We start from the raw sequence: 27783 nt of genomic DNA, 5'->3' as shown, positions 1-27783 counted from the left end.
TGATATATTATATTTATTGATTTTTATGTGTTGAACCACCCTTGTAGTCCTGAAATAAATCTCAGGAATTGGTTATGGTATGTAATCTTTTTAATATGCTGCCAAATTCAGTTTGCTAGTATTTTATTGAGGATTTTTGCATGTATATTCATAAGAGATCTCGGTCTGTAGTTTTCTTGCAGTGTCTTTGGCTTTGGTATTAGAGTAATGTGGTCTCATGAAATCAATCAAGAAGTGTTCTCTCTTCAATTTTAAGGAAATGTTTAAGAAGTATTAGTGTTAATTTTGAAGAACTGGCTCTTGAGATGTAGCTTCATTGCTAACTTTCTGTGTGACCTTGACCAAATCATTTTACTTTTTGGGACCTCAGTTCCTCCGTCTGTAAAAGAATATCTAATTGAATTATATGCTTCTTAATACATCTCTATCAGTTTGTTGCCCTACACTAGGGTCTAATCTGGTAGAAAGGTGTTTGCTTTCATCCTTATAATAACTTGTTATCAGGAATGAATTTCTTCTCCCTGAAATTAATGGAATCACAGACTTATAAGTTGGAAGGAGCTTTAAGAGGTTATTTGACTTAGTCCTCTGCCTTTACAGAAGCAAATTATTACCTCTGCCACATAGGTAAAATAGCTGATGTTCAGAAAGTTTAAGTGATTTTCCCAAGCTATATAACTAGGATTTAAGTCTATTTACTAGATTCTGAAGTATACATATGGTCCTTTCTGAAAGTAGCTTAATTAAATAATAATCTTGTTTTTCCTTCTCTATAGGTTCTTTGCACTGACATCCCTTCGTCTTGTATTTTTACTTGCGTTCAGCTCAATGATCATTGTGTGTATAGATCAGTGGAAGAGCAAAATCTGGCCTGAAATAAAAGGTGAGTTGGATAGCATTTAGAACAATCTGAGCTGGAAATGATCTTTCATTTAATTTTTACCTTATTTTGGGGGGTTTAGGGGGGAGTATATAGAACTGGGAATACCTTTTGATGCCTGAATTATTTGCTTTAGGAGACACTTGAAGGGCTGGTGCTCCTTCTGTAGTTTGGTGGAGCTGTGCTCCACCCTTCCCATTGTTACTAAGCTCAGGAGACCTGTACCCACCACCTGAGATGTTCTAGCCTTCATTATTGGTCTGAGGAGTAAGTAGTCCTCAAGTTAAAAAAAAAAAAAAAAGATTCTCATTGCATACTACATCTTTACTGAGGCGGTATCAGTTTGCCTCTCAGGGATTTCTTTTAACTTGTTTATTTATAAAGCAGTAAGCTAAGTGTTGTGACTTATATATAGTACTCTAAGACATGATTCCTTTTCTCAAAGATTGTACATACATAAACAGAAGACAAATGAAATGACAGTTGTAACACAGTACCAAATGTGTCACGGTGCAGTATGTGATCGGTATGTTTATTATGTATTTTGGCCCTGGCTCAGGCCTTGAATGAAGCAAGAGATTTGAACAGTTGAATATAAAAGTGTGTTTCTAGAGGGGCCAGTAGCTTGATTAGTCTGAGAAACTAGAAGCTGCAAAGCATCTCTGAGAGCAGGGAATTGGTCACTTTCACCCTAATGAAGAGGTCACTGAAAGGAGTACTAGGAAATAAAACTGAAAACATGTTGAGATTAGATTTTACAAGGCTTTTGAGTTAGGCCTAGAAGTTTAGACTTTATCCTATAGCTAGTGGGTGGTCATTTAACATTGTTTTATTAAAGCTTATATGCTGAAGTGATATTAAAGCTTAATTTGATAGCATTTTGCAAGCTCACAGAGAAGAAAATGAGGAAGGAGAGAGACCTGATAGGAAACTATGGCAGTATGTGTGAGAAGTAGTCAGAGAAGTATTCATGGAAACAATTGATGGGTGGCTTCAAGAGCTGAGAAGTAGGAAGACACATTAAGACTGGTAAATAGGGGGTTAGAAGAATTAAGGGATAAAAGCCAGCTGTGGGAGTTCAAAGCTAGGAGAATAGGAGAATGGGGTTATGGTCAGCGTATACAGTAGCAGCAGGCAGGGGAGTCCGTTGGGGTGGGGGTTGAGAGCGAGGAAAATTGATGTAGGTTTTGGACATGTTAATTTTGAAGTGTTGGCAGGATATTTACACCAAAGTATACAGCTTTTAAATACATTCCCATCCTATTTTGCAGAGACTTTAAGGAGTCATGTAGTTCATTCACCTGTTTTATGACTGGTGAATGTCAAAAGACTTGACATCGTTCACTATAGTTAATAGGTCTCTTTTTAAAGAGAAAAGACAGATTTTAGGGTTGGAGTAAATATAACCCGCCTCAGTAACCTGGTGCACCTTGATATGTATGAACAACCAAGATGCACTTAAGGGGTGGGACGGGTCATTTTTCATGTGCACCTTGATTCTCAGTTGTAGAAAGTAGAAGGGGTCCTGATGCTCCATTTGGATCCCCTCACCCGCCCACTGGAGAAATGAGCAGGCATCAGGCCATCATCCCCGTGTCTGCAGTTCCCTAACTCTGTCAGTGTAACATAGTGTCTCCTTTTTATTGGCTATTAGCATTTTCTTTTCCTCAAACCTATTAAAACTTGAGCTGTCAGACCAACAGCCTAACATTTTTATGTTTAGTTTTCCCTACCAACTAATGCTGGTGTTTGTTTTAATATTGTAGTGCCAAGACCCGACGCATTAGACAATGAGAGGTATGGAACACTAATTAAATCCCTTTTCGTTGCTCTGATTGATTCTCTTGTTGTAATATTCTGGTTCCATGTTGTTAATCCCATGTTATGGATACAGAGTATAAGCTGAGAACCTAGTCTGTTCCGCATAATCATTTTAACAAATCTAAAATTCAGGCAGCAATATGTTGAGATGGCTAGTGTCCTCTGCTATTAAGAAAAGTTTTGAAAAAGAAGTGTTGTAGTGCCCCGTAATCTAACATGCCAGGAAATTAGCTGCATTTTTTAGCCCTACTGTGAAAACTTCGAGGCAACTTACTTCATTTGTCTCCTGGCTTTTATACCAGGTCATTTAGTGTTTTCTGTGACCTGTGGCTTTTTAAAGTTCCTGGTCAGAAAACACATTGGTTCCAGGCATCAGCAAGCCAAAGATTCCTCTTATGTCTTACAGCTCCTGCTTTCATTTCTCAGTTCATTCATCCCATACGTTTGATCCAAGGAATTTCCTCTGCTATGGTTTATTTTGCTTTTGCTTTGTTTGTTTTCTCTCTGATGGACACATGCACCATTGCCTCCCCTCAGCAGCAGCAGTGTCAGACTGTGCTTTACTTTTATCCCTGAATTGCAATCACAGTGAATTGCAATGGTCCAAGTGCAGGGAAGATGTTTCTAAGCACAAAGGGCCTTGGAGCTGGTGGCAGGTTTATACACGTGGATTGGGCCACTTGCTCACAGGGTGGAGCTGTCGGAACAAGCGTGCCCTCCTAGTCTCTAAATTCAAGTTTCAACCTGTGAGACAAGAAGAAAGTCCCACTTCACTTCCAGAGCACCTAGGACTAGCCACTCCCCAGCTCCAATTGAAACCTAGAAGCATCGGCTGCCTACACAGCAAGATGGGGCGGAGGGGGGAATCCCTCAACACCCTCCTTTCACAGCTCCTGCTTCTCTCTCCTATAGCTGGGGCTTTGTGCACCCTCGGTTGCTCAGCGTGCCCGAGCTCTGCCACCACGTAGCTGAAGTCTGGGTTAGTGGGACCATTTTCATAAGGAATCTTTTGCTTTTCAAAAAGCAAAACCCAGGCAAGGTAAGACTCTTCCCATTTCACTTTCATTTCTGGCTTCTCAGTTCAGTTCATGCTAAACTGAGACAGTCCTGTGATGGCATATCCTCATTCAAGAGAGGAAAGACCCCGATGATTGTGGAGACAAAGGGAAGTTGTAGGAAGGGGTTTCTGACCAGCCACTAGGACTAGGGGAAGAGCTTGACGATTCCTTCTTTGGGTGCTTGCCTCTTAGATTGAGCCATCTTCCTTAGATTGAGCCCCAAGATGGCAAAGAAAGCTTGCTTGTGTGCGTTTTGTGTCATAGTAAACATATGGTAGGTTGTTGGGTTTTTTAATTTTTTACCTTTTTTTTTTTTTTTTAAATTAAAAAAACCCCACCACCAACACTTGCTTTCAGAGAGAATTTTTGGCTAAGCCCATGCAGACCAATTTCCTAGCAGGAAAGGTGCAGCCCTGTTGGGTTAGCCACGGAAAAGGAGTTTGAATAGAATGGACATCCTCCTTTCCATCCCAGACGTAATCACTGTGGGATGCAACAGTGGCTAGACACAGCTGTGATTCTGACATGCCCACTCATAGGTCATAAAGAATCATTTTAATCACATCTCCACCTATCCCCTGTCCCCACCTCAGTCTCCCTCCATGTAACAGAAACTTAATACTGTTTCCTGACTCCTCCAGTTCTGCTTGCTGAGCTGTGGGATACTGACCTTTTTGGCCGTTTTGGGCCGCTACATCCCTGGGCTCTTGCTGTCCTACTTAATACGTAAGTATGGCACATAACCTTCCCCTGAGCTTACCCTGCTAGCTTTTCCAGCCACAGCTAACTCTAGGTCTAGAAAGAGGACTTTTGTATTTTGGTTCTCCAGGAAATGATCTTTTTATATTTTCATAACCTGTTTGGTGTCATGAAAGTATCTTTCTTCTTATCTATAACAGGCTCCCCACACATAAAGTACTTTTCTTACTAAGTCAGCTTTAGAAATCATTGAGGGTTCACTAACCTATGTTGTATCACCAACTATAAAGACTGTCTGTTCCTATTTAGGAGGAAATTTTTAGAGTCCGAATACTGTGTAATAGCAGAACATGATTTTTAGAGGTTTCTCTACTAGATTCTGCTTATTCTGGAGCACTTTTTTTTCTTCTGGAGCACAGTTTTTTAAATTTAGTTACTTCCTGTTGGCCTGAACCCTGTGTGGGGCTGGAAGAACTGAGTAGTTATGGTTGTGGCCAGAAGCTCACATGATTTGTTGTCTAGTTTCTGAGGCATTGTTACCAGTTAGCCTTTTGTATGGCTCAGTGACACCTGTATGCATGTGACCACACTGCCTGGTTCTGTTCTTAATGTATCGGCAGCACACTCTGCTGTGCACAGCCACGTAGGTGGCTGCAGAAGTCTCTGCCCCCCAAAACTCCCTCATGTAGTGGGGGAGCCTAGTAAAGATGGATGACCAGCAGAATGAAACAGAACCATTTCCCACTGAGTGTCCAGAGGGCACAGTGACAGAATGACAGTAAGGACTGTTTCGTACAGCCCCTTCTCCACCTTGCCGCTGTTTCCCACTCCTTCTCTCAGTTGTCACTGTCATGATGTGGCCCCTTGCTGTGTACCACCGACTGTGGGATCGAGCATATGTACGGCTGAAGCCAGCTCTGCAGCGGCTAGATTTCAGTGTCCGTGGCTACATGATGTCGAAGCAGAGAGAGAGACAATGTAAGTGTCAAGGGGAGGCTTCTTTCCACTTGGGCAATTTGGGGAAGACAAGGAGAAGCCTGTGAGTCCACAGAGGTTGGAGAAGTGAGTGAGGTGTGGTTGGTGTGTAGGGGGCGGTGGTAGGTAAAAGTAATATTTTATTCCGGGAAGTCTGTGCAGGCTTCCCAATTTTCCCAGTTAGAATTCCGGACACTCCCATTTTAAACAAATCTGGGGAAAGCTCTTCCAAATTGAATAAAAGTCAGACAGCGAAGATATCCCTAGTGTTTGCTGCTTTTTAGGAAGTACTTTCCTTGTGCCCGAGCACTGTGCTGGCAGCTCTGCATACATGTCTTATTTAACCTTGACAACCTTGAGAAAAGAAATTGAACTTCACAGTTCGTAAATGGCAACCTCTAAGCCAGGCCTCTTTTTACTACTGAAAGCTGCTTTCCAAAGGTGATTCATGCTGCCTGAGAAGCCGGAAGATCCAAGATCCTCCAACACATGAATGACAGTTCCGTGAACTTTTTCCTCCCTCCTGTGGGCTGGTCAGGTTAGATATTTCATTAAGCCCTAGCCTTCAGAGAGCCCTGCACACACAAGGTCATCAAGGCCCAACACGCCCTGGCACAGCCAGCTAAATAGTATCAGTCCTCAAAAGCCTAATTTAACCAAGGTGGAGCATCTCCCTTTGCCCTATGACAGCCTCCACTTTCCGCCTTGACATCCTGTCTGCCCCTAGCTGATCCTGTGACTTGTTGATCATCTGATCAGAACAAAAGTGTGGAGGGGCTGGTGGAGGAGAGGCAATGGAAGAGAGATCTTTCTCTCCCCAGTTATCAGCTTACCTTGTTACTTAGCCTCAGCAACCCCCACCCTCAGGCATTGTGATGGGGGCTTCAGGATATATTCAGAGGATTCATTCTGTTCTGTTCTGATTTTATGTCTTTGAAGTCCAGGGCGGGTGGGGGTTTCCCCTTAAGGGAAGGCATCAAGGCCTTCTGCTCTTTCCACATAGTGCGCCGCAGAGCTCTACACCCAGAGCGTGCAATGGACAACCACAGTGACAGCGAAGAGGAGCTTGCTGCTTTCTGTCCTCAGGTATCTTGGGTGTGGAAGGCGCACCACTGGCCAGTTAGCCCCCTTTAACTGTATGGCAGCTCATGTTTAGGCAGTGACTAGGTTTTCAAGTTCATTATGGGTGCTTCAAGGCCCCACCCTCCCCTTGCCCCAAAGAACAGTGAGGAGAGAAGCTAGTGTTCTATTGGGACTGTGTGCATAGATCCTAGTTTGAGCCTGGTGACCAGCACACCCTCTTCCGTGTCTCCTTTTAACCCCTACCATCATGGCAGAACTTCTGGAACTGGCGTGATCATCTTTTAAACAGCCCAGCCCACCTTGTGTTGGGCAATGTATCTTCCTGGCCACCTGTGAAAAGTTATCTCTGGATCAGTTATTTGCTTAAGAGTAAGTGGCTGGTTGACTCCCCACACTACTTTCCTTCTTATGCTCAAGATTGATAAATAAGGGTGTTTTCCTTGGGGGAGCAGCCTAAAAGGGGTAAAGATATTGCCTGAAGTCCCTATTGTACCTGATTGCACTGCTGGCTTTAGGGTAGCCTTTAGGGCTGGCTAATTAGTAGAGCTATAACTGGGGAACTACACCTTTTCCTAATGGCATTCTCTCTTCAGGCTTGTTGGTCTTTTCTTTCCTAAGCTGGATGATTCTACTGTTGCCAGGGAATTGGCCATCACAGACTCCGAGCACTCGGATGCTGAGGTCTCCTGTACAGACAATGGCACATTCAATCTTTCACGGGGCCAGACACCTCTAACAGAAGGCTCTGAAGGTGAGGGGAACCTTGGACCCAAGTTGATAATGACTCTGACTGTTGCCACTTAGCTTCCCTGGGCAGAAGGGGATACTGCCCCCTCCTCTCTGAGGTGTGGATCAGGTGGCAGAACAGCTTTGGCGTATGGCTACAGCCAGAATGGTACTGCTGCTCTCCTTGAAATCCTCCCTTAGTAGCCTCAGGTTTCTAGGCTCATATGGAGCATACTGGAGGAAGGGGAGGGAGTTCTTTGGTCAGTAGAGATCATAGCAGTCTGTAAGTGGAGGGGAAAGGCCAACCAGTGCTATAGGTTTTGCTTCACCCTGAGAAATACAGGGTAGAAAAATCGGGTTACATGGGACTGACTTTGTGGGGCTGGGGCACAGGAGTGCCAGGTTGTTGCCATGTCTCAGACACCCCTCTGTTCTCCCAGACCTAGATGGTCACAGTGATCCAGAAGAATCCTTTGCCAGAGACCTTCCAGACTTCCCTTCCATTAATGTGGATCCTGCTGGCCTGGATGATGAGGACGATACCAGCATTGGGATGCCCAGCTTGATGTACCGTTCCCCACCAGGAGCTGAGGAGCTCCAGAACCCTCCTGCCAGCCAGGACGAGGCTGTACTGCCGGAGCTCCTGCTTGGTGCCCTGCCTGCAGGATCCAACCTCACCAGCAACCTTGCCAGCCTGGTCTCCCAGGGCATGATTCACCTGGCCCTGTCAGGGGCCTCCCAGCCAGGCCCCTCTGGCCCACCTCCCCGGAGAGCAACAAGAGGCTTCCTTCGGGCCCCTAGTTCAGACCTGGACACTGATGCTGAGGGGGATGACTTTGAACTTCTGGACCAGTCAGAGCTGAATCAGCTGGACCCTGCCAGTTCCAGGAGCCACTGAGACAGAGACTCCTTTTGGGGGTCACTGTGGTTTAGGTTTTTTTTCTCCCTATCCCACTTAAGGTGAAGGGGCAAGGGAAGAACCCAGGTCCCATCCACTGAATTCTATATGTATGCTTGGTGGCCTGGTTGAAGCTCAGGCCTGCTGAGAGAGGATACTCGCTCCCCGGCTACCAGCTGGACGCCCATTTCTGAGCTCAATCACTGCAGTGAGAGTGCTCCCCCAGGGGAGGCTTCTCCATCAGAATGGTACTTTTGGGGAACAAAGTAATCAGGGGTATTGGTTCCCCTTTGAGGGGGTGCTGCTGTTTGCTTCTAGGTATGGGTGCTGGGGGGCCCTCAGTGATAGAAGCCACCCTTTCCTTCCTTCCTCCCTCCATCTCCTCCCTGGAGCTCCAAGTCAGGCAGCAGCTGGAAGAGTTACATTGCCATCCTCTTTTGCTAAGCCATGATTTGATTTGTCTTTTTCTAAGCAAATTTTTTGGTTCTGCAGAGCAGGCCTGCTCCCTCTGCCCCAGCCCATCCTCATTTCTTGAGGCTTAACCTCCAGTGCTCCAAAGTAGTGCTTGTGAAATTTAGGAAATGTGAACATGATGTGAGGGTCGGCCTCTTCAACATTACCTTGGGCTGTGGGGTCAGCTGGCTGAGAGGGCGGGTGCCTCTATATCTCATGGTCTCATGGAATCTTCTGAAGCTGCCTGGTTATTTTTGGTGCTGCTAACCCCTGGCTCCATTTGACCATCAGCCTGAGCAACGAGCAAAGCAATACCATACCATATCCATTTCCATGTTCCCGTTCCTTCCCCTGCTCCTCCTTTGGAGAAGCAATAATTGCATGGGGGGTGTCAAAGTAGCACTTTACAAATGGCTCATTGGCATTCACCCCAGGAGCCACCAGCTCTTCTTGCACCAGCTCTTCTTACTCCTGATTCAGTTCCTTTAATAGTTTTCTTTTCAGTTGCTTCCCACTTGGCAGGGCCTCTTTTAAGGATGAGCCCAGTTAGCAAGAATGTGTCTGTAGTCAGAAACCCCTCTAAGGGGTGTCTGTTCTACTGTCATGCTAGAGAAAGACTAAAAATGGCAATTCTAGACCTGTGCCAGACTACAGCCTCTCTCTGCTTCCCCAATCAGAGCTCAGGCCAAACTCTTCTGTCCTTTTGCCCTCTGCATTAACCCTTTGCTGATCCTCAGGGACCACTCCCCCAACACTCCCATACCTGGGCAAGGGATGTTGGACAGAGCCCATTTTCATGTGCTGCAGGTGGGAGTGTGCTAACATGTTTGCTCTTGGTTGATGGACAAGGTAGAGGCCGGGAGTGAAAATTAACAGTGAGAAGGGAGAAGAGCTAGGTGCCTGTTTCATAGTCACTTGTGTGTGAAGATTTGGGGTAATGGCATCTCCCCACTTCAGGGTTCTCAGACTTTGGACACCTCCTCTCTTCTCAGAGCCCAGATGTCTCACAGGTGAACTCTGATAGGGAAAAACACAGGAGTGTGGGAGAGGAGCGGGTTTTGGTGTGTTTGCATGAGTGTGTGTAGCTTCAGGCCTTGGAAGTTGGCAAGAGGGAGGGAGGAAGGAGAGCAAAATCTTCAGAGGGTGTTTCTTGTACCTGGGGGATCCTGCTCTGAATCTCCTTAGTCCTCCACTGTGAACTGGGGTGGGGATGGACGGGAGGGGGGAGGGAGGGAGTGGTGCTGGGGAATAAATCTTATATGAGAACAATCTTTAAGAGACTGATGTTGAATGGTGTTTTACCCTTGATAGTGTTCTCAGGTGACAACCTTAGAATAGTAAGCCCAGCTGTGAGCGACCCACCTGCCCTGTTTTTCCTTTGTGATGGTCAGAATAATCACCATGGTATGAAGCCACTTCCCCTCCCCTGGAGAGCCTAGACAGTATAACTGGCACTCTTGGTTGGCATCTAGCCAGCAGTTCCATCATTTTTTTTTAATGTTTATTTATTTTAGAGAGAGAGAGAGAAAGCAAGCGGGGGAGGGGCAGAGAGAGAGGGAGCCAGAATCCCAAGCAAGCTCTGCACTGTCAGTATGCAGCCACACCTGCGGCTCAAACCCACGAACCTCAAGATCATGACCTGAGCCGAAATCAAGAGTCGGATGCCCAACCTACTGTGCCACCCAGGCGCCCCTCATTTTTAATTCTTAATATTGTTCCTTAGACATGTGAAGACAACTACGTGTTTCAAAGGCTAATGAGAATTTAGGTAACAGAAGGCTGTAAAGATTAACACCATGCTCTTCCTCTGGAGTGTTTGAGCTGCAGGGACAGCTGCTCTTTGGCCTTCAGCTGACCTCAGAAACTAGAAACACTTATTTCAGGCTTTGTCCCATTGGCCACTGTGGGCAGAAGTGGAAAACACCTGCCAGGTGTTGCCATAAGATTGACTCGGCCAACAGGAAACTTTTCTAACAAGCTTTGTGGCTTAACCGTAGCCCCGTCCCAACCCTGCCTTGCCTTGGCGTTCACACCACAGCACGTGTTGAGCGCCCCCTGTGTGCGAGGCCCAGTAACGGGCAATGAAGGATATCGGTATTGTCCTTCCAGTTTCTACGCATTTTTGTCTTCCAACCACCCTCCTGTTAGTATCTCTTCTTCCTATTTTACAAATGAGACCGACGAAAAGAGCATCGGGCCGTGGGACAGGGCACGTCCCTGTGAGTAACTGGCTCTGTGATCTTGAGCAAGTCGCTAGTCCAGCGGGAGTTGATCCCAAGTTTTCTCCCCCTTGGGACACCGGCCCAGCTCACGGTGACGAGAGCTCAGCCGCTGCCGCTGGAAGCGGGTCTCGGAACGTGAAGGCGTGATTTACTACGGCCTGCGTCCCGAGGAGCAGGGAGGGAGAAGTCCAGGGCAAGCGCCCCAACTCCGCTGCATGGACCCAGAAATGCGAGGGACCACGCTCGTACCCGGCTCCCGACAACACTGACCTACGGCGCCCGGGAAGGGTCGCTTCGTTCCTCGCCAAGACTTCCCCTTCCGCCAATCACCGCTTGCGGCCCGCCCTTCCCGTCGCCGGAAGCAGCCGTTGCCCCGAGCGACTGCAACGTCCGGCTTTCCAAGTTGGCGGCGGGAAAGGCCATGAGTAAAGGCCGGGCCGAGGCTGCGGCGGGAGGTAAACGGACCGCGGGCACGGGGGAGACCCGGGCGGGGGGCTGGCGAGGGGTCGGTTGAGTGACCTCCCCCCATGCCCCGTCTCCTCGTAGCCCCCGGGATTCTCCTGAGATACCTGCAGGAGCAGAACCGGCCCTACAGCGCCCAGGACGTGTTCGGGAACCTGCAGCGGGAACATGGACTGGGCAAGGCGGTGAGGACGCTCTCCTGGGACCGCCCCCCTACCCTTGGGGCCCCTCGAATCAGCCTGAAGTGCTGCCCTCTCGAGGCAGCCATTCTAGCCTTGAGCTTCCTAAGGCTGGCGGCCCTAATTCCCGCTGCCTGGGCCCTAAATCATCCCTCTGATTGGTTCTGCCTCTCCCCTCTGCCAGGCGGTGGTGAAGGCGCTGGAGCAGCTGGCCCAACAAGGCAAAATCAAAGAGAAGATGTACGGCAAGCAGAAGATCTATTTTGCGGACCAGGTGAGGGAAACCTGTGCAGATTATCACCCGTGTGAGGCCCGACATTAGGTGAATCAGTCTCTAGAATGAACTCTGACTTGAGGCATCCCGTGAAACTCAGCTAGCCCACGCCATTAAAAGGGCCCCACACACCCTTTAAATCAAAGTGGGTACTCCCCTTGCTGTGATCCAGACTCAACGAGACTTCCAGATCTGAGATGTACATGATAGATGACAGAAGATCCTGAATTGTTCCTACCAAGGTCCCTTTCCGCTTGGAGGTTTCTTTTTCCCAGTCATCTAGATCAGAACCATCATCTGGCAAATGATTTGCCTTCTGTCCCCACCCCTCCCAACACAGATGACACTAATTTTGTATCTCTAGGCCAGACCACCGCCCGGATGCCTTCCAGACCTTGCAGAATCAATATTGCTGAAGTAGAATGCACATCTCCCCTAAATGGGCTCCTTTTACAGGCTTCTCCCTCAGTTAGAGCCACTCCTCACCCAACTCAGAGACTGGGGAGTCACTCTTACCTCACAGCTTAGGCAGCCAGCAAATCCAGTTGGCTTTCCCCCTTCCTGAATCCACCCTCCCCTTTCTGTCTGCCATTGCTGATTGAGTTCAGGTGCTCCTCATCTATCATGATAGCCTCCTCACATCTCCTGGCCTCCTCACACATCTTAAACGCTGCAGCCATAATGGTCTGCGTCAGTACTATCTGGGGCCATTTCCCTACTTGAAACTCCAGCACTCCCTACAACAGGGAGAAATCTACATAGAGACTCGGCTCCAGGCTGCTGCTAGCCTCACCTGTCCCTTCACCAGTACTAGACCATTTAGGTGTATTTTACTCCTGTGTCCTTCCTCTGCCTGGAGTTTTAAAATCCCTTCATCCTCTTCTGCCTCTTTGCTCAGTGAACTCTTACTCCAAGGTTCTCTTTCAGGCATCGCCTCCAGAAACCTTCCCCGGATTCTCTCCTCGCCTCTTCTTCAGGCACTCACCTCCCTGAGGGATGCTATATTGTGGTGGTCTTTTTACCCATCTCCTCACTAGACTTCAGCCCTTCCAGGGCTGAGCCCACTTCTCACTCTTCCTCCTTTGCTCAGCACAAGCCCCCCCCCCACCCTAGTATCTAACGTCCAGTAGACCCCGAATACTAGTTTAACTGAACCACACCACTATCAAGACTAACTTTTCTGAAATAGGTTTCATTACATTACTACTCTAATGAAGAGTCCCTAAGGGAGAATTTGGCAGCATTTTTTCTGTAAAGACAATTTTGTGCTTTGCCGGCCAGATGGCCTCTTGTCATAGCTACACAACTGTCACAGCCACTGAGGGCCGTCATTATAGAGCAGTATGTAAATGATCACATGTAAACGAGCAAACATGTAAACGAGTGGGTGTAACTGTGTTTCCAGAAATTGTTTTCACAACCCCGAATGTGGCAGGATTTGGCGTGCAGGCTGTAGTTTGCTGCCTTCTGCTATAAAGGTTTACTTTGCTTTAATGAAGAGTCCAAACTGCCCAGGCTGGGATTCCTATTCTTTCTAACCTGCTCCCTGACATCACTGACAAGACCACCCCACCCCCCATCCCGAGCCCCACCAAAGTCCTTTGTGGCAGCTGGTCTCTCTCAGGGGAGGGGCCCCTCAGACGTTTACTGGAGTCCCTTCAATACCACCCACCACGACTCTTGACCTGCCCAGGTTCTTCCTACTGTGGAAATGTGTAATTTAGCTATCACTACCTTGGGAAGAATGTTCCTTTACTCTTTTAGCCCAGTGAGTGGTTTTACCACTAAACTAAGATTTCTGCCCTGTTCAGTATCCTGAAGCCCCTTGAAGACAGGCATCAGGTTTTAACTTTTTTATACCGTTTTGTTTGTTGGGACCAGTACCGAACTGAATGGTGTCTCACAGGGACCCTCCCGCTGTTCTCCCAGGCCCCCTGGAGGGCTGGGGAGCCCCAGGTTCTTGAGCGGATGTGATGTGGCCTGCCCAGATGTGGCTTCACATCACACCCACCCACTTCTGTTTGTCGTCTCACCTCTGGCAGGACCAGTTCGACATGGTGAGTGACGCTGACCTCCAAGGCCTGGACACCAAAATCGTGGCCCTCACTGCCAAGGTGCAGAGCCTCCAGCAGAGCTGCCGCCACATGGAGGCCGGTAGGACTGGGCGGATGCCGGAAGGGGCCCCTGGCTCGAGGGTCAGTCCAGAGGGCAGGAATCCCTAAGTGAATGGTTTGCTGACTGCAATGTTGTCTCGCTGCAGTGGAGAGCTGGGCTGGGCCGCCACTGGCATTATGTTACAAGAGACGTAAACGCTAATGGCTTTTGAATATAAATGGGCAAGACACGCATTTGCTTTCCCTGACATGATCAGTGTACTGTGCCCACACTCCCTCTGTGCCTGTTTCTTTAACTGGCTACAGGGAACAGTCTGTTCAACCTCACACTTTACCACTGCTTGTAGATGGAAGAGGAAAGAAAATCAGACTAAACTGGTAATTCTATAAGCCTTAATCTCTGCTGAGCGCAATTTCCAGAATATGGAACTCATTCTGGACCCTGGGTGTAGAACCTAGAGCAAGGTAGGGGCCCAGTCTCCTACCTCAGGGAGCACCCTCTGGGAAAGACAAAACCCCATCATCAGGGTAAGAAGCGACCTCAGGGAGATGTGGTTTCAGAGCTGAAGGAGTTAACTAGTGCCCTGACCACACCGGAGATGCAGAAAGAGATCCAGGAGTTGAAGAAGGAATGTGCTGGCTACAGAGAGAGACTGAAGAACATCAAAGCAGCCACCAACCATGTGACTCCAGAAGAGAAAGAGCAGGTGAGTCAGGAGGAAGGGTGGTAGCGGGGAGGTCTGCCCGTGCGGGTCTGGAGTGAGGCCGAGGTTGCCCCCCAGCAGCCCCTGAGGGGCTAGAGCAAGCTGTTTCCCTGTGCAGGTGTACAGAGAGAGGCAGAAGTACTGCAAGGAATGGAGGAAGCGGAAGAGGATGGTAAGTGCGTGAGCTCCGCAGCAGGCCCTGGGAAATGGCAGCCACCGGAGAAACTGCTGCCTGAGGTCATGGGTCCGCCAGGCAGTGCCGCCCGTCTGAAAAGGGGTGGTTTTGTTTCTTGTCAGGCAACAGAATTGTCTGATGCGATCCTTGAAGGATACCCCAAGAGCAAGAAGCAGTTCTTTGTAAGTGGTTCTCTCTGTCTCTCCCCTCCTTGCCACCCTGGGGTCTTCGTCCAGGGAGGTCTCGTTTACTGGTCTCCCTGCCCCAGGAGGAAGTTGGGATAGAGACTGATGAAGATTACAACGTGAAGCTCCCAGACCCTTGAGGAGTCCTCTGCAGGATGGGGGAATGGAAGCGACGTCCTGGACTGGCTGCCTCCTTCAGGTTGGCTTCTTTGTTCCTGCTGCTTTCCACCTTTGAGCAGAGCAGCTGGGAGAGGTTCATGAACCAGAATACAGGGCTCAGGGAGTGAGCAAGCCCAGAGTGGATGGTTGTCATGCTCGTTTCATCATCTAGATTCCAATTGCTTGCACTTAAACTTGGAACAACGCTAAAGGAAAGCATTTGGCAATATTTATTGTACTATAATTTGATATAAAAATAATTTCCTCTGGATAACCAAACCTCCCAGATGTCAACCCTGAGGAAGGCTACTGGGTAGAGAGAAGCTAGTATACACAGCATTCGAGGAGCCCAAGGCTTTACCCAGGACTTTTCTGGGCTCTGTACCCCAGGAGGTCTTTAAAGTATCTTCTCTACCCCTTCACGCCACTCCCAAGTCCTGGGAGAAACACAATCAGCACTGAGATGGTGGAGACCCAGATATGCTCGACAGGATGGCTGGGAGTGATTTTGAGGCCCAGTTCACTTTCAAAAATTGTAACTTTAGCAAAATTGCGATGTTGGTGTTTAGAATATTAAAAAAAAAATTAATATGTAGTGCTGTGTCACATGTAACTTCTCTGTGCTATGCTCCTGCCTGTGGGGACAGAGGGGGCAGGAGTCTGTGGGGGAGGAAGGAGAGGGGATGCAGTAGCAAGTGAGGGCAGGAAGCCAGTAGCCCTGCCCTGAGCTGGCCAGAAGAGGCCTGATCTCACCTTGGGCTGACCAGGCAGCCCTAGCCGAGGCACAAGGAGGCCTTTCACCCCTCTTGGCTGTGGGAGTATTTCCTCATGTTCCTCCCTTCCCATCCAACTACTGCCAAAATGGCCAAACTTGGGCCAAATGTTGCCCAAGAGACCAAACCAAATGCAAACAGTAGCTTCCCAATATGTGTAATCAGGAGCAAAAATCTGAGGATTAGAAGGGGAGAGACCAGGAGCTCTTATGGGGGGAGGGGGGGTGTCCCCAGAACAGGGTCCCCCCCTCCCGAAGACTTCTACGGAGAAGGGGAAAGACAGTAAGCTCAAGTTCTGTGGTCAGTATAATAAATTAAAGCTTTCACAAAACAAATACCCCAGCCCCAGTGAGGATGAAGGGGTGCTGGGGAACCAAACACCGAGAACCAGCTGACTGGTGTGCAGTGTTGCAGTCCAATCTCATAAGCCCAGTGGCTCCGTGGCCAAGTAGGAGACTCTGGCCTCTTGTTGGCTCTTCTGCAGCTTCCAAAACCCAGTCAGTACAGCTGGTTCTTCAGTTGGTGCAAGACGCCAATCACAATCTCCCGTAGGGTCTGGCGGGGGCAGCAGAGGAAGACACGAGTGATGCTCACGTGAGGACAGAGGCTCAGATACCTGCCTGGACCAGTCATGCTCTTGAGTACAACAGAAAAAGCCCCTGGGAAACACCGTTTACAGTCGACTCTGAAATGTCCCCGAGACAGGACAGAGAAAGGGATGGAGACATGGACAGCTATGTGGTAAAGCAAATACAAGAAATGGGAATGGTAGCATTTAGGTGGTGGGCACAGGAGTGTCCACTCTGTGTCACAGGACACTTAAAGTGGTTCCAGAAAATGTCAGGAAACAAAAAAGTGAGATGCAAGTCAAGCCTCAGAAACTCCATGCAATACCGTTAACAACACATGGCTCCATTACAAATAATCACAAACCCCAGGGAAAACTAGTGGGCCTGGGGGTGGGAGCCAGGAATCTTTCTAGAAATTCCACATGATTCTGCTATGAGTGATGAGGGCTTACATACTAGGCAGCCATAACGCGAGCTAACAAAGGCCAGAGCGAGGCCTTGCCTGAGTTAAGTGCCCACATCATTCTTGCCAAATGAAACCTTAACAGGAAAATGTGGGCCAGGAAGCAAAGAAGAGACCCTCCAGAAACCTAAAAGTTGCCACCTTCCCTCTCTGAACAAATTAGGACTTGGGTCACTTGGCCTGAAGGAAGACAGAAAATCCGCACCCCTTGACCACTGCTGCCCCATACCTGAGGCTTACAGTGCTCCTCAATCCAGCTGAAGACACAGGCTGACAGCTCCTGGAAACTGGCCACGGAGATAGAGGCATTGAAGGACTGGAACAGTGAGTCCATGATGCCTTGAAACACATTGAACTTGACTTGGTCAGAGACCTGGTCATCTCCCTCATGGGGATTGTCCTGGTGTGCCTTCACAATCTGCTCATAGTTCCTGAAAGCGAGTAGGACAGGGCTAAGGTGCTATAGCAGCTCAGGTCACCCTATGTACTCCCCCGGCCCCGGGAAGGGGTTCCCGGAGAGCTGCTGGGACAGAAATGGGTGACCCCTCTCTCTACCCCTCGCTAATCCCACAGGCACTTTGAGTATCTGCTAGGTATCAGTGACTGTTGGGGTGCAGAGTCCTACCCCTAAGTGGCCACCTACAGGAATGAGAAGATTATCTGTTCTGTATTCTCTGATGTGGCCTTTGAACAAGAGAAAGGTATGAACTGAAGTCAGCTTCAGAGTCCCCTCAGAAGCCCTGGCTCCCCGAGCTCAGCATCCCCCCCCTTACACTTTCATGATCTTTAGGGCCGTGACGTCCTTGCGTAGCATGGACACCTCCTCCTCCTGCTTTTTCTTCTCCTTGTGCAAAAACTGGATGTAGTCAATAGCTGCAGTGAGGGTGGGCACAGAGGATGTCTCAGCCAGAAGGACAAGGTTTACTTTGTTTCCCCCTCCTCCCTTTCCCCAACTCTCCCATTATAATCACCCCACCGGGGCCAGGCCGAAAGTGAGTGTAAGGCTCTGGCCTCCTCACAGCACCACTGGCCCCAACCACTCCCAGTGCTCTCCCTGGCCATACTCTTCTGTAGAACGATGGCTTTGCTGAGCTTTTGGGAGCCAATGGAGAAGTCCTGCTGCTGGCAGGTGGGGACGATGGTCTGGAGGTCATCATAGCCTCTCTGTGGAGACAGGAGGGAAAACAAGGGTTCCTTAACTCCAAGGGATTCAGGCAAACTGGCACAAAACTTTCTGTGAACCCAAGTTCCATGCTCACAAACTCAAAGGGGTAGGGAACTAGAAAAAAGGAGGTGTTCATATCCGGGGACTAGAGCAGCTGCCACCAAGGATGCTGGGGACTGATGAGGGCAGGGTAGATCTGAAATACACAGGGCCCTCCTGCATTGGCTGAGGTACAGGCCTCCCCAGTCACCTTGATGGCGTCTCTCCTCTTCTGCTCAGCCTGAGTGTGTGCTCGCCGCCGCCGGTCCTTGTAGGACTCCTTGTAGGACTCCTGGTGGTAATCACTGTCCTCATCATCTACGCTCAAAGTTGGGGGCAGGAAGAGGTCATTTTGAAGCCCAGTGGGCCCAGCTAACCCACCTTGCCCCAGTGGGGAAGAAAAAACTGGTGCTCAGAGACAGCAAACGGACAGAACCGTCTAATATTCTAGATGAGGTGAAAGATGGTGAGACCCTGTGTCTAACACTAGGCCTCCAGCACCCCCGTGTGGATGACTGGAGCTTCCTGTCTAGGAAATATACTAAAATGATGGTATATCTGAGCCCCCCCCCAGGTGGGGGCATGTTGCTGCCTACCTGTATTGGGGACAGAAGAGGCACTGGTGGAACCGATGCTATTAGCTCTGGACACTACACTCCCCTTTCGGGTACTTTCTACAAAAAGCCCTGTAAAAGAGAGGTCCCAATCACTAAGGGGTAGGACAGGAGGACACTGTTAGACCTTCAGACACCTGTGTGTACAATGGCTTCCTGATCCTTAAATGCTGACCTCTCCCTTTCAACCCAAAAGCTACCCATACTGGGTCATCCACTTCCTGCTGTGCCCCACCACAGTGCTCCTGTCTCTGGTGTCTCCACTGCTCCAGGGGCCTGCAATGATACCACCGGTTCACAAAGTGGCATCTAGGCACAACGAGGGTGACAGGATGGCTAGCTCCCACTATTTTCATCATTTCCTTGTTTCAGAGCAGCAGGAATTATACCCTTATGCTTCCTGCCCCTTATGCAGCTCCTCCCTCATTGTCTCAGGGCAGGAACTCCGCTCAGGGACAGTGGACTGTGCTCAGGTGTGGCTGGCAAGACCACGGGACTCCACAGGACTGTGGCAGGAGTGTCACCAGGGCGCTAGAGACCGTGGGAGAGGTACTCACCGGGGTCCAGGCTGTTGTCACTGTAGGCATACTCCACCTGTGACACCAAGCAAAGGAGCTCATCAGACCTCCGCCCGGGACTGGGCACCTCCTCTCATTCTGAGCGCGTGCGCACTCGTACACACACCATACACCCCTACCACACACACCTCTACCCGCCCCAACACCCCACCCCCACACCGAGAGCGCAGGCAATTGCAGGATGCACGCGTGTACGTTCACTTAGACTTACACACGCACTCACGCACGCGCGCACGCCTGGGGTGCGCAAGGGTTTGCAGGATTGCCCCGATAGCAGTAAGCAGATAGGCCATAGGAGCACCGCCCCCACCCCCTCCCCCCCCCCCCCGCCCCCCCCCCCCCGCAAGCCCGGTCCCCTCACATTCGTGCACACACGCCTCACTTGTCTCCCCACCTTGGCACGCGCAGGGTGAGGGCTGTCTTCTCTGCAGCCCCGGGGCCCGGAGGGCGGGGGGACCTTTGGGGACTGCAGGGAATCCCCTAGTCTTCGGGACCCCCCACGTGCATGAGCCCGACCCGCCCTCCCCTCGCCGGCGTACGCGCCCGCGGGGCTTGCCTTGACCCAGGGGTCGTCCGGAGAGGCAACCGGCTCCGTCATCTCCGACCCACCGAACCGGAAACCAGCCAGAGGGCGGGCCCCCTGCCGCGAGGAAGAGGCGAGGCACTTCCACGTGACCCAAACCCACCAACCCACGAACGAGAGGCGGAGGGCGGGGCACGGCCCGCGCATGCGCACCCGGAAAACTGAAACCGAGGGTCAGGAGCTGCGGGGACTGGCGTCGGGGCTGACACAGACGTTGTCCTTCCCCTCACTCGCCCACACCGCGACATGACGCACATTCTGTAAAATGGAGTCCCCGCAAAAGGCTCGTCCAAGTAGTATTTCCGAGAGTTGTGTGCACGCGCTGTGCTGGACCCGCGTCTTCCAGGGACTGGTGTCCAACCCCACCCTGCCGGCCCTGCAGTCCTGGCCCCCTCGGCCGACCCAGCACGGCTGCCAGGTCCGTGAGGCCGGAGGCCCCGCCTGGCTCGTGGAAGGCTGGTCCTCCAACACGTAGCCTGGTACCTGGCAGGAGACCAGTGGAAGAAACGCTTTCAAAGAGCCCGTTAGCCCAGTTAAGCCTCTTCACAGATACAGAAACCGAGGAACCTAGAAAGTCTGTAGCTTCTCCCGAAGCAGACAGCTGGTCAGCGATGGGGCCAAGGCTGACCTCAATCTGGCTAGCTGCAAAAGCTATACTCAGAACCACTGCACTCCAGGCTTCCAGCTCAAGGCTTCCAAAGAAAGATACCTAGAGGCATTGGGGCAGGACGCAGACATACAGGCAGCACCTGGCAACATTGACCTTTAATTGTTACAATTTCCAGTGTTTGCCCTGGCCGCAGTGGGCCGAAGGTTTCACAGACACTGTGGGCAAGAGTAGGCACAAAATGCCAGAGGGGCCTGCTCCCCTCTGAGTCGCATCCTCAGCGATGGCCAAACACCAGCAAGCTGGGTAGACTTCCTGTGTCCACCAGGCCCAGCCTTGCCCTTCCCAGTCTGGTTCAGAGTCTCTAGGCCCAAGCTAGGACGAGCACCCAGGCCCCCATTCCTCCTCACCGCTGAATCTCTGGGCAGCTCCAGGGCCACCGTGGCCCCACAGAGAACACTTTGTCAGCCATGGGCCTTACGGCGTCTGGGAGATACGCTTTTGCAAGAGAGCCCAAGCTTTCTCCACCTTTGGGCAGGACAGAGTGTCAGGAGGAAGAGAAGACAGAGTCAGGCAGGCACCCACTGGAGACTCCTTCCCTACAACCCAGCCCTTTCCTGGGCACCAACCTGGCATTGCGTAACATGTGGTTCCCATAGGGTGCTCAGCACCACGTGGCTCTGGTCCACGAGCTGTTGCCCACTCATCTGGCTCTGCAACCGGCTCTGAGCTGCAGCTTCACTCAGGCCATCCCTCTCCACAATGCGTCGTATAGCCTGGGCACGGAGAAGGCATCGGTCAGCCCACTGGCTCAGAGCGGGCTGCGGTGTGCAGTGGGGATGGGGTGAGAGACAGGTCCAGATACCTCAGTCTCAGGGATGACAACGGTCCACACCTCATGCACCATGTTCTGCCAGCCGGCTTCAAGCAGCAGGGCGGCATCAATCACGCACACATGTTTTCCTGCGGGGAGACCCCAGTCACTGCCAGCAGCACACTGCCACTTGCCACCAGAGAGCCGGTGAAGCCTAGTCCCAAGGAAGTGGAGGGTCTGGCTCGGGGTGAGGAAGCTCCTAGGAGGAGAATCTGCTTAATGTCCCCCTTGGCTGCTCCCATCAACCCTCCAACTCACCCTCAGCCACAGCCTGGTTCATCTCCTCTCGAGCCAGTTTTGCGATAATTGGCCACACAATATCCGTGAGTATCTTCAGCTGCTTCTGAGGAGGGGAACAGAGGAAGCAGGCGATTTACCTTCCCTTGGAGATGGAGCCAGCCCGAGAGAGGAGGTGGTGGGGAACAGATGAGTGGAAACGCACTCTGAACCAGACCAGAAAGGTCCATTCGGTCCCAACCTCTGGTTCTAGTAGCAGCTGAGGAGTCCTTGGAGAGAAGCGTGCTTACCTTGTTCCCAAACACCCGGCTGCCTAGGACCTTCCTGTTGATAATGCCATCTTTATGGAGAATATCTGGACGAGAGACACAGGACTGGGCAAGGAGGCCAGGCCATCCCCTCACTTTTCAGGCCACTTCTAGCCCTCCCCAGGCATTACCTGCTCCAAAGGCTTCCACAACAGGCTGGTAGGCAGGACCCCCTGGGGCGTAGGCCCGATGGCCCAGGTGGTCACTGTCGATGATAAACGCCCCCAGGCCCTTAAGCCGCTGAGCTACTGAGCTCTTCCCAGAGCCACTGATGCCCGTCAGTCCAATCACGTAGAGCTGTGTGGGGAGTTCGGGCCTCTTCTGGAGGTAGAGGAGAGGGAACCCCAGTTACTAGGGTCTTCAGACTCATGCTTGAGACTGAAATCTTCAGTCTACTCTCCAGCATTTCCAGCCCACCCAAGCAGAGGAGAGAGAGGACAGGCATACATATGGAGGCCGAAGCAGCTTTCCCAGCATTCGTTGGCGGAAGGTGGAGGAACTGACTTTGTCCTCTTCATTGTCTGTATGGTTTGGGTCCTTCAGCAGCTGGATCTGGTACAAGGCAAGCTCCTCCAGACCCTGAGGTTAAAGAGGAGGGGTGAGGAGAGGGAACGAGGGGCAGGAGGACAATGACATCTGAGCTGCCCCCTTATCCTCCCCAGAGGTAGAGCCTGCCTCCAAGGGCAAGCTGGGAAACAGTTCCTTCTCGCCTCTTCCTCACCACCCCAAGTCCTCTCTTCACTCCTCTAGAGTCACGGTACTTCCAACAGCCCCCTACATGGCCTTCCCCAGCCCCATCCACTCCCTCTGCCAGTCTCCCTCAGGGGTTACATTCTCAAGACGGAAGCGGTTGACGGCCATCCCCCCACGATAGGTCTCCTCGCTGACCACCAGGAACTCCAAGGAGGGGTTAGAGCCAGCGGGCCCATAGGGATCCAGCAGGGGGGTGATATCAAAAGTCAAGGAGGGCTTGATGTCCACCAGGAACTCACTCAGATGTTCCACGCGTTCTGTGTAGGGTTGGAGCAGCTCAGGGAGCAATTTGCCTGGGGAAGGAGCCCAGTGAGATCTTTTTACTGGGGAGGAAAGGTATAGTCAAGTTTGGGGAAGACTATCCCTAAGCATCCAATCTCCAGAGGGGGGTGGGTGGCAGAAAGAAAGGGCTAAGCTGGGAAGTGCTGTATGTCAGGGGAGCAGTGAAGAGGGGGCAGCCAGCAAGCACGACAGTCATGGCAGGGGCTGGCATGTGTCCAGAAACGAGCAGTGCCAGGGAGCATCAGAGTCAGATGGAGAATTCCAAGAACCACCCCAACCACGAGTCACCTCTTGCTGTAGCTCTAACACACTACCTACAACCCACAACCCACTCATCCATTTACTCCCAGGGTCTCAATCTTTAGGGTTCGTGACCCGGAGAACTTCTCAAAAGTACAGATTTCCTTAGTTCACATTTGGGGAAATTCTGATTTGAGTGGTGAGTAGATTACACACGGAGAAAGCTGCACTTGTTCGTTTAACATAGTTTCCTTAACACCCACTGGGTGCCAGGTGCTGTTATATACGGGAGGGGTGGGAAGTAAAGGATGCCCCCCCCTTCCTCAGTCTTGGCACTGGGGGCAAGGTTAAGGAGTTTTGAGGGTCCTCCCCTGCTCTACTCCAGAGTATCTCTCACTCACTCTTCAACAGGTCTTTGTCCGCTACTCCCACCACAAGCTGCTCCTGGGCCAGGATGCACGCGACACTGAGCAACACCTTGTGGGCATTGTGCAGGCGGTCAAACGTGCCACCCACAGCCCCACGGTGGTAGCCACGCACTGGCTGCTTTGGAGACCTGGCCACGGGAGAGGCTGGCCTGATGGTGGAGGGTAAGGGGACATCCAGGGACTCCACAGACAGCTCTCCGGGCCCATAATCGGGGTATAGCAGCACCGAAGCCAGCTGGGGACAACAACTGTAGCAGCTGGTGGCATAACGCTCTAGCTGTTGTTTGACCGGGTTGTACTGGCTCCCATCCAGTGTCTGGAAGTCAGTCAGCACCACTTCCGGTGGGTGGGCCAGGTTCTGGACTGAGCTGGGAAGGGGAGGGAGAAAGGCACTCTTGGCTCCTATATTGGTCAGCAGAACTCTGACATCCAGGTGCCTGTGGACATCGGCGCCAGCGTAGAGGTGCGTGATGAAATCCAGGACCTCAAACGTGGCCTGCACGAGGCTGGACTGGGGCTGGGCCGGGCCCCCCAGGCTCATGCCCGGCTGCAGGTGTACGTAGAGCGTGTGATTCACCAGCCGGGCCGCCGAGGTCAGGATGGGGGCCAGGCGAGGGGCCAGGGAGGCGAGCGGCGTCGTCAGCACCAGGAGGCCCGACCGGAATACGGCCATGCTGCCCAGGCCTGCGGACAGCCAGGAAGACGAGGCGTGGGTGACCGAGGGGTTATGTGGCTGAGGCCGAAGGCAGTCCGGGGCCGTGGGCCCAGGAGAGGGGACCTGGCGCAGGGACGGGGTCTCAGTGCTGATCCAGAGGAACCCGGGGGAGGGCACGGGGCCTCGGGGCTATGCGCTAAGCCCCGGTTTCCACATCTCTCAGACGGAGCGGTGAAGCTGCTGAACTAAATCCAAATCCTGAGCAGGGAAACTGGACAAAAGCCCCTGAGTCATAGGGTTGGGAATCCAGAAATCCTGGGCCCTGCTGCCAGGCTGTACCAGGGTCTTAAAGGAATCAAAGGAGGACACTAGAGGGAAACACTCCGGCTCTGAACGGTCTTCTACTTACTGAGACCTCTGGGCTTAGGTTCCGCTAGGGCCGCCGCGGAGCCTTACCTGGCTGCGACCCGGAAACAGTAGTTCAGCGCCTGCGGCCCCGAGCTACGGAACGGCAGAAAGGCCAAAGTATTTACTAGGTTCGGGAACCTCGCGAGATTTTGTAAGGAGTAGGGCGTGTCCTGCTGAGGAGGTGGGGTGGAGCTCGGAGGCTGGGGGAGCAGGTGAAGCTATTTATTTCCAGATCTCAACAATTCCCAGGTCAGTTGGTGGAGGGCGAGGCGGACCTGAAAGCTGATTTCACGGATGCCCTTTTGACCCTGACAGCAGAGAATGGCTTCAGCCTGGTTACCCAGGAGATAGCGGCGAAGGCAGAACACACACCTGAGTTTCCTCTTAGTAAGTTATAGGACATAGCACCTGGGTGGCTCAGTCGGTTGAGCGTGGGACTCTTGATTTTGGCTCAGGTCATGATCTCACGGTTTGTGAGTTCAAGCCCCGCATCTGGATCCGTGCTGACAGTGTGGATGGAGCCTGCTTGGGATTCTCTTTCTCCCTCTCTCTCTCTGTCCTTTCCCCACTCTCACTCTCTCTCTCTCTCTCTCTCTCTCTCTCTCTCTCAGAATAAATATAAACATTAAAAGAAATAAATTACAGGGACGGAGGTGGGAGCCCCAGGACTCAGAGTCCCTGGAACCCTCCTGGTGCCCATCCACTCCAAGGATCCTCTTGTGGGAAGCCACAGGACAACTCTGTCCAAGTCCCCATTTCACAGTTGGGGAAACTGAGGCCCTCTATGCTCCAAGGACATACGAGGAAGTAATGACAGAGGCCTGGTCTTATGGCTCCGTGGGATGCTCTCCACACCACTCAGAACCAGTTTGAGGGAGGGAGGAGGAGGAGGAGAGTTCTGCATGGCAGCTGGGTAGAGTTGCCAGAGGATGGTCTTCAGACAGGAGAGAAGGGGAGGAAGGAGGGAGACCTAGGGTCAAGGGTTTACTGTGAGGCCAATAGGGCTGGAAAGGCTGCAGTCGGTAGTCTCTGTGCAGAGAGGAAACCAGGTTGCCATCAGGAAATATTTCAAGTAAATTGTTCACAGAGATCTCAAGAGGGAAGGAAACCAATCTCCCAAGATTCCAGTATCGTGCTGTGGTTTATTTCCCCAAACTAAGCAAATGCTCATTTTCATAGTTATGTGGAGTTTTTAAAATTCTTTAAGTTTATTTATTTATTTATTTATTTATTTTGAAAGCACGAGAGAGCACCAGTGAGGGAGAGGCAGAAAAGGAGAGGGAGAGAGAGAGAATTCGAGGCAGGCTCTGAGCTGTCAGCTCGAAGCCCCACATGTGGGCTCGAACCCAGGTACCATGAGATCATGACCTGAGCCGAAATCAAGATTCCGACACTTAACTGACTGAGCCACCCAGGTGCCCCCTTTTTTGTATTATTAAAGAGGTGTCCCAAGGGGCGCCTGGCTGGCTTAACTGGTGGAGCAGTGACCCTTGATCTGAGGGTTGTAAGTTAGAATCCCCACATTGGGTGTAGAGATTACTTAAAAATAAAATCTTAAAAAAGAAAATAAAATCAATAGAGACGTCCCAAAGGTGTATAAGCCTCTGGCCCCACAGAGCCTGGATCTGCCCCTGGAGTCAAGGATTGGAAGAGTTATAGAGCCACAAAGGCATTGAAGCCAGCTTCAGACAGGAGACGACTTAGGTTGGATTTTAAAGAGAGGACCCCACATGAAGAAGCAAACTGCAGCCTCTCAGGAAATGCCCTGAAACACCTGGGCGCAATCTCACAGAGTCACTGTTGGAGATGTGAGTGCCAGCTGACTCTCAAGCTGGCCCTGGGCAATTGAAGGCTGTCCTTAGTACACACTATTCCCACAGCAGTAGCTTTGAGAGAGCAATGTGTCGTCGAGAACATCTGGATGGTATATGTGGCGGAACCTATTTAAGGCCTCTACATAAACTATTAAGATTCTGGTGGGCAAGTGCAGAGACCCACTTGTCTTGTAGCCGCCCAGGACAAGTCTCATATGTCAGTTCCCTTGCTAATTAAAACCCCCACCTCCCAATCTGGAGTGCTCTGCCTCTTTCTTTGGTCTCTCCTTGGCCTCTGTGTATGGGAGCCAGTTTCAGATTTCACCCAGGGAACTTGTAGGTTGTGAACCAACAGTCACTTTTATTCAGTAAATGTGGATTTAGTGCCTCCCATGATCAGGAATGGTTCTAGGTATAAGGGATCAACCAGTGAACAAAACAAACCAACGAGCTGCCCTGGAGCTTAAGTTCTTATGTGTCTTGGGATAGGGTGGTGAAAGTTATAGATAAATGTGTAACAATAAAGTCAGCAGGTCAATAAATAAATCTCTGACACATCTAGTGGTGATAAGAGCTATGAAGAAAAATGAAACAGGGTAAGGGAACTATAACTGGCGTTGGTGGTGGGGGGGGAGGGAATGCTACTTTAGATAAGGTCGTCCAGGGAAAGACCTGAAGGAAGAGAAGAATCAGAGATTAGGGAAACTGTACCAGATAGAAGGAATAGCCAGTTCAAAGGCCCTGGGGCAGAAAGCCAGTAGGGCTGAATCAGATGATGGTAAGTGATAAAAGATAGGGTCAGAAAGGAGGTGGGGGCCAGATCAAAGAATGTGTTGGAGGTCTTGGAGAAAAGCCTCTGATTTTACTTAGAAAGCCACAGGAGGTGTTTTAAGCACAGACATGGAATAACTTTCATTTTTAAAAGATCATTCTGGGGGCGCCTGGGTGGCTCAGTCGGTTAAGCGTCCAACTTCGGCTCAGGTCACGATCTCGTGGTCCGTCGGGCTCTGTGCTGATAGCTCAGAGCCTGGAGCCTGTTTCCGATTCTGTGTCTCCCTCTCTCTGACCCTCCCCCGTTCATGCTCTGTCTCTGTCTCAAAAATAAATAAACGTTAAAAAAAAAATTAAAAAAAAAAAAAGATCATTCTGGCTGTTCTGTGGAAATTTTATTTGGTGGGCATGGGTCGCATCAAGGCAACCAGTTAGGAAACCACTGCAATAATCCAGGTGCGGTGATGGTAGACCAGAGTGCATAGACCGGAGTGATTTCCAGAGTATTCCAAAATACCTTCCAATCTTTGAAGACCGAAGGTGTTTGCTGATGCA

General features: G+C 51.0%; 4 protein-coding genes across 9 annotated transcripts in view; 2 read left to right on the top strand and 2 right to left on the bottom strand.

The window, feature by feature from the left end:
* RETREG3 (reticulophagy regulator family member 3) overlaps positions 1-9372 on the top strand; it is a 27579-nt gene extending 18207 nt beyond the window's left edge. Inside the window, exons 2-9 of the mRNA XM_040497629.1 lie at positions 777-883; positions 2647-2677; positions 3614-3740; positions 4401-4485; positions 5299-5436; positions 6437-6519; positions 7135-7267; positions 7683-9372. Coding sequence (XP_040353563.1) covers positions 777-883; positions 2647-2677; positions 3614-3740; positions 4401-4485; positions 5299-5436; positions 6437-6519; positions 7135-7267; positions 7683-8140 — 1162 coding nt within the window. The 3' untranslated portion in view covers positions 8141-9372. The remainder of the gene's footprint in view (positions 1-776; positions 884-2646; positions 2678-3613; positions 3741-4400; positions 4486-5298; positions 5437-6436; positions 6520-7134; positions 7268-7682) is intronic.
* Positions 9373-10240: 868 nt separating this feature from the next.
* PSMC3IP (PSMC3 interacting protein) lies at positions 10241-26711 on the top strand. 2 transcript variants are annotated; one of them, XM_040497624.1, is made up of 8 exons: positions 10245-11270; positions 11362-11462; positions 11641-11730; positions 13773-13884; positions 14406-14551; positions 14667-14720; positions 14846-14905; positions 14992-15662. In XM_040497624.1, exons 1-8 carry the CDS (start codon positions 11237-11239, stop codon positions 15046-15048), a joined length of 654 nt encoding a protein of 217 aa, XP_040353558.1. In that variant the 5' UTR covers positions 10245-11236; the 3' UTR covers positions 15049-15662. The 2 variants fall into 2 exon arrangements, with proteins under 2 accessions (XP_040353557.1, XP_040353558.1); XM_040497623.1 differs by lacking the exons at positions 14846-14905; positions 14992-15662 and adding an exon at positions 26286-26711 and having other exon boundaries at positions 10241-11270.
* Positions 15981-20013, bottom strand: MLX (MAX dimerization protein MLX). 4 transcript variants are annotated; one of them, XM_040497618.1, is made up of 8 exons: positions 19663-20013; positions 19248-19284; positions 18673-18762; positions 18288-18394; positions 17937-18036; positions 17646-17745; positions 17102-17303; positions 15981-16395 (listed from the first exon to the last, which is right to left on the bottom strand). In XM_040497618.1, the coding sequence occupies exons 1-8, from the start codon at positions 19996-19998 to the stop codon at positions 16339-16341; spliced, it is 1029 nt and encodes a 342-aa protein (XP_040353552.1). In that variant the 5' UTR covers positions 19999-20013; the 3' UTR covers positions 15981-16338. The 4 variants fall into 4 exon arrangements, with proteins under 4 accessions (XP_040353552.1, XP_040353553.1, XP_040353555.1 ...); XM_040497619.1 differs by having other exon boundaries at positions 19825-20013; XM_040497620.1 differs by lacking the exon at positions 15981-16395 and adding an exon at positions 16434-16460 and having other exon boundaries at positions 19825-20013.
* Positions 20602-24655, bottom strand: COASY (Coenzyme A synthase). Of its 2 annotated transcripts, none has more exons than XM_040497617.1 (9): positions 23554-24655; positions 22709-22923; positions 22325-22456; positions 22009-22195; positions 21860-21924; positions 21591-21675; positions 21324-21421; positions 21088-21234; positions 20602-20986 (listed from the first exon to the last, which is right to left on the bottom strand). In XM_040497617.1, the coding sequence occupies exons 1-9, from the start codon at positions 24251-24253 to the stop codon at positions 20936-20938; spliced, it is 1680 nt and encodes a 559-aa protein (XP_040353551.1). In that variant the 5' UTR covers positions 24254-24655; the 3' UTR covers positions 20602-20935. The 2 variants fall into 2 exon arrangements, with proteins under 2 accessions (XP_040353551.1, XP_040353550.1); XM_040497616.1 differs by having other exon boundaries at positions 22009-22198; positions 23554-24264.
* Positions 26712-27783: the final 1072 nt, after the last annotated feature.

The sequence above is a fragment of the Herpailurus yagouaroundi genome, unplaced genomic scaffold, assembly GCF_014898765.1.
Source record: "Herpailurus yagouaroundi ecotype Mexico unplaced genomic scaffold, PumYag 189, whole genome shotgun sequence".
In the NCBI taxonomy this organism is placed as follows: domain Eukaryota; kingdom Metazoa; phylum Chordata; class Mammalia; order Carnivora; family Felidae; genus Herpailurus; species Herpailurus yagouaroundi.
The sequence above is the reverse complement of the archived record's forward strand: the minus strand, read 5'-3'. Positions and strand labels throughout refer to the sequence as shown.

What these genes read in the sequence shown, in the direction of transcription:
- PSMC3IP (XM_040497623.1), top strand. Translation starts at nt 11,237, where the DNA reads ATGAGTAAAGGCCGGGCCGAGGCTGCGGCGGGAG. An exon ending in GGCCGAGGCTGCGGCGGGAG is followed by an intron (nt 11,271 to 11,361) that starts GTAAACGGACCG and finishes GTCTCCTCGTAG; the next exon opens with CCCCCGGGATTCTCCTGAGA. An exon ending in AGATCTATTTTGCGGACCAG is followed by an intron (nt 11,731 to 13,772) that starts GTGAGGGAAACC and finishes CACCTCTGGCAG; the next exon opens with GACCAGTTCGACATGGTGAG.
- MLX (XM_040497618.1), bottom strand. Translation starts at nt 19,998, where the DNA reads ATGCGCGGGCCGTGCCCCGCCCTCCGCCTCTCGTTCGTGGGTTGGTGG. An exon ending in CTCTTCTGTCCCCAATACAG is followed by an intron (nt 18,395 to 18,672) that starts GTAGGCAGCAAC and finishes CTTTGAGCGTAG; the next exon opens with ATGATGAGGACAGTGATTAC. An exon ending in AGAGGAGAGACGCCATCAAG is followed by an intron (nt 18,037 to 18,287) that starts GTGACTGGGGAG and finishes CTGTCTCCACAG; the next exon opens with AGAGGCTATGATGACCTCCA.
- COASY (XM_040497616.1), bottom strand. Translation starts at nt 24,253, where the DNA reads ATGGCCGTATTCCGGTCGGGCCTCCTGGTGCTGACGACGCCGCTCGCC. An exon ending in GGACAAAGACCTGTTGAAGA is followed by an intron (nt 22,924 to 23,553) that starts GTGAGTGAGAGA and finishes CTCCTTCCCCAG; the next exon opens with GCAAATTGCTCCCTGAGCTG. An exon ending in TTGTCATCCCTGAGACTGAG is followed by an intron (nt 21,235 to 21,323) that starts GTATCTGGACCT and finishes CTCCGTGCCCAG; the next exon opens with GCTATACGACGCATTGTGGA.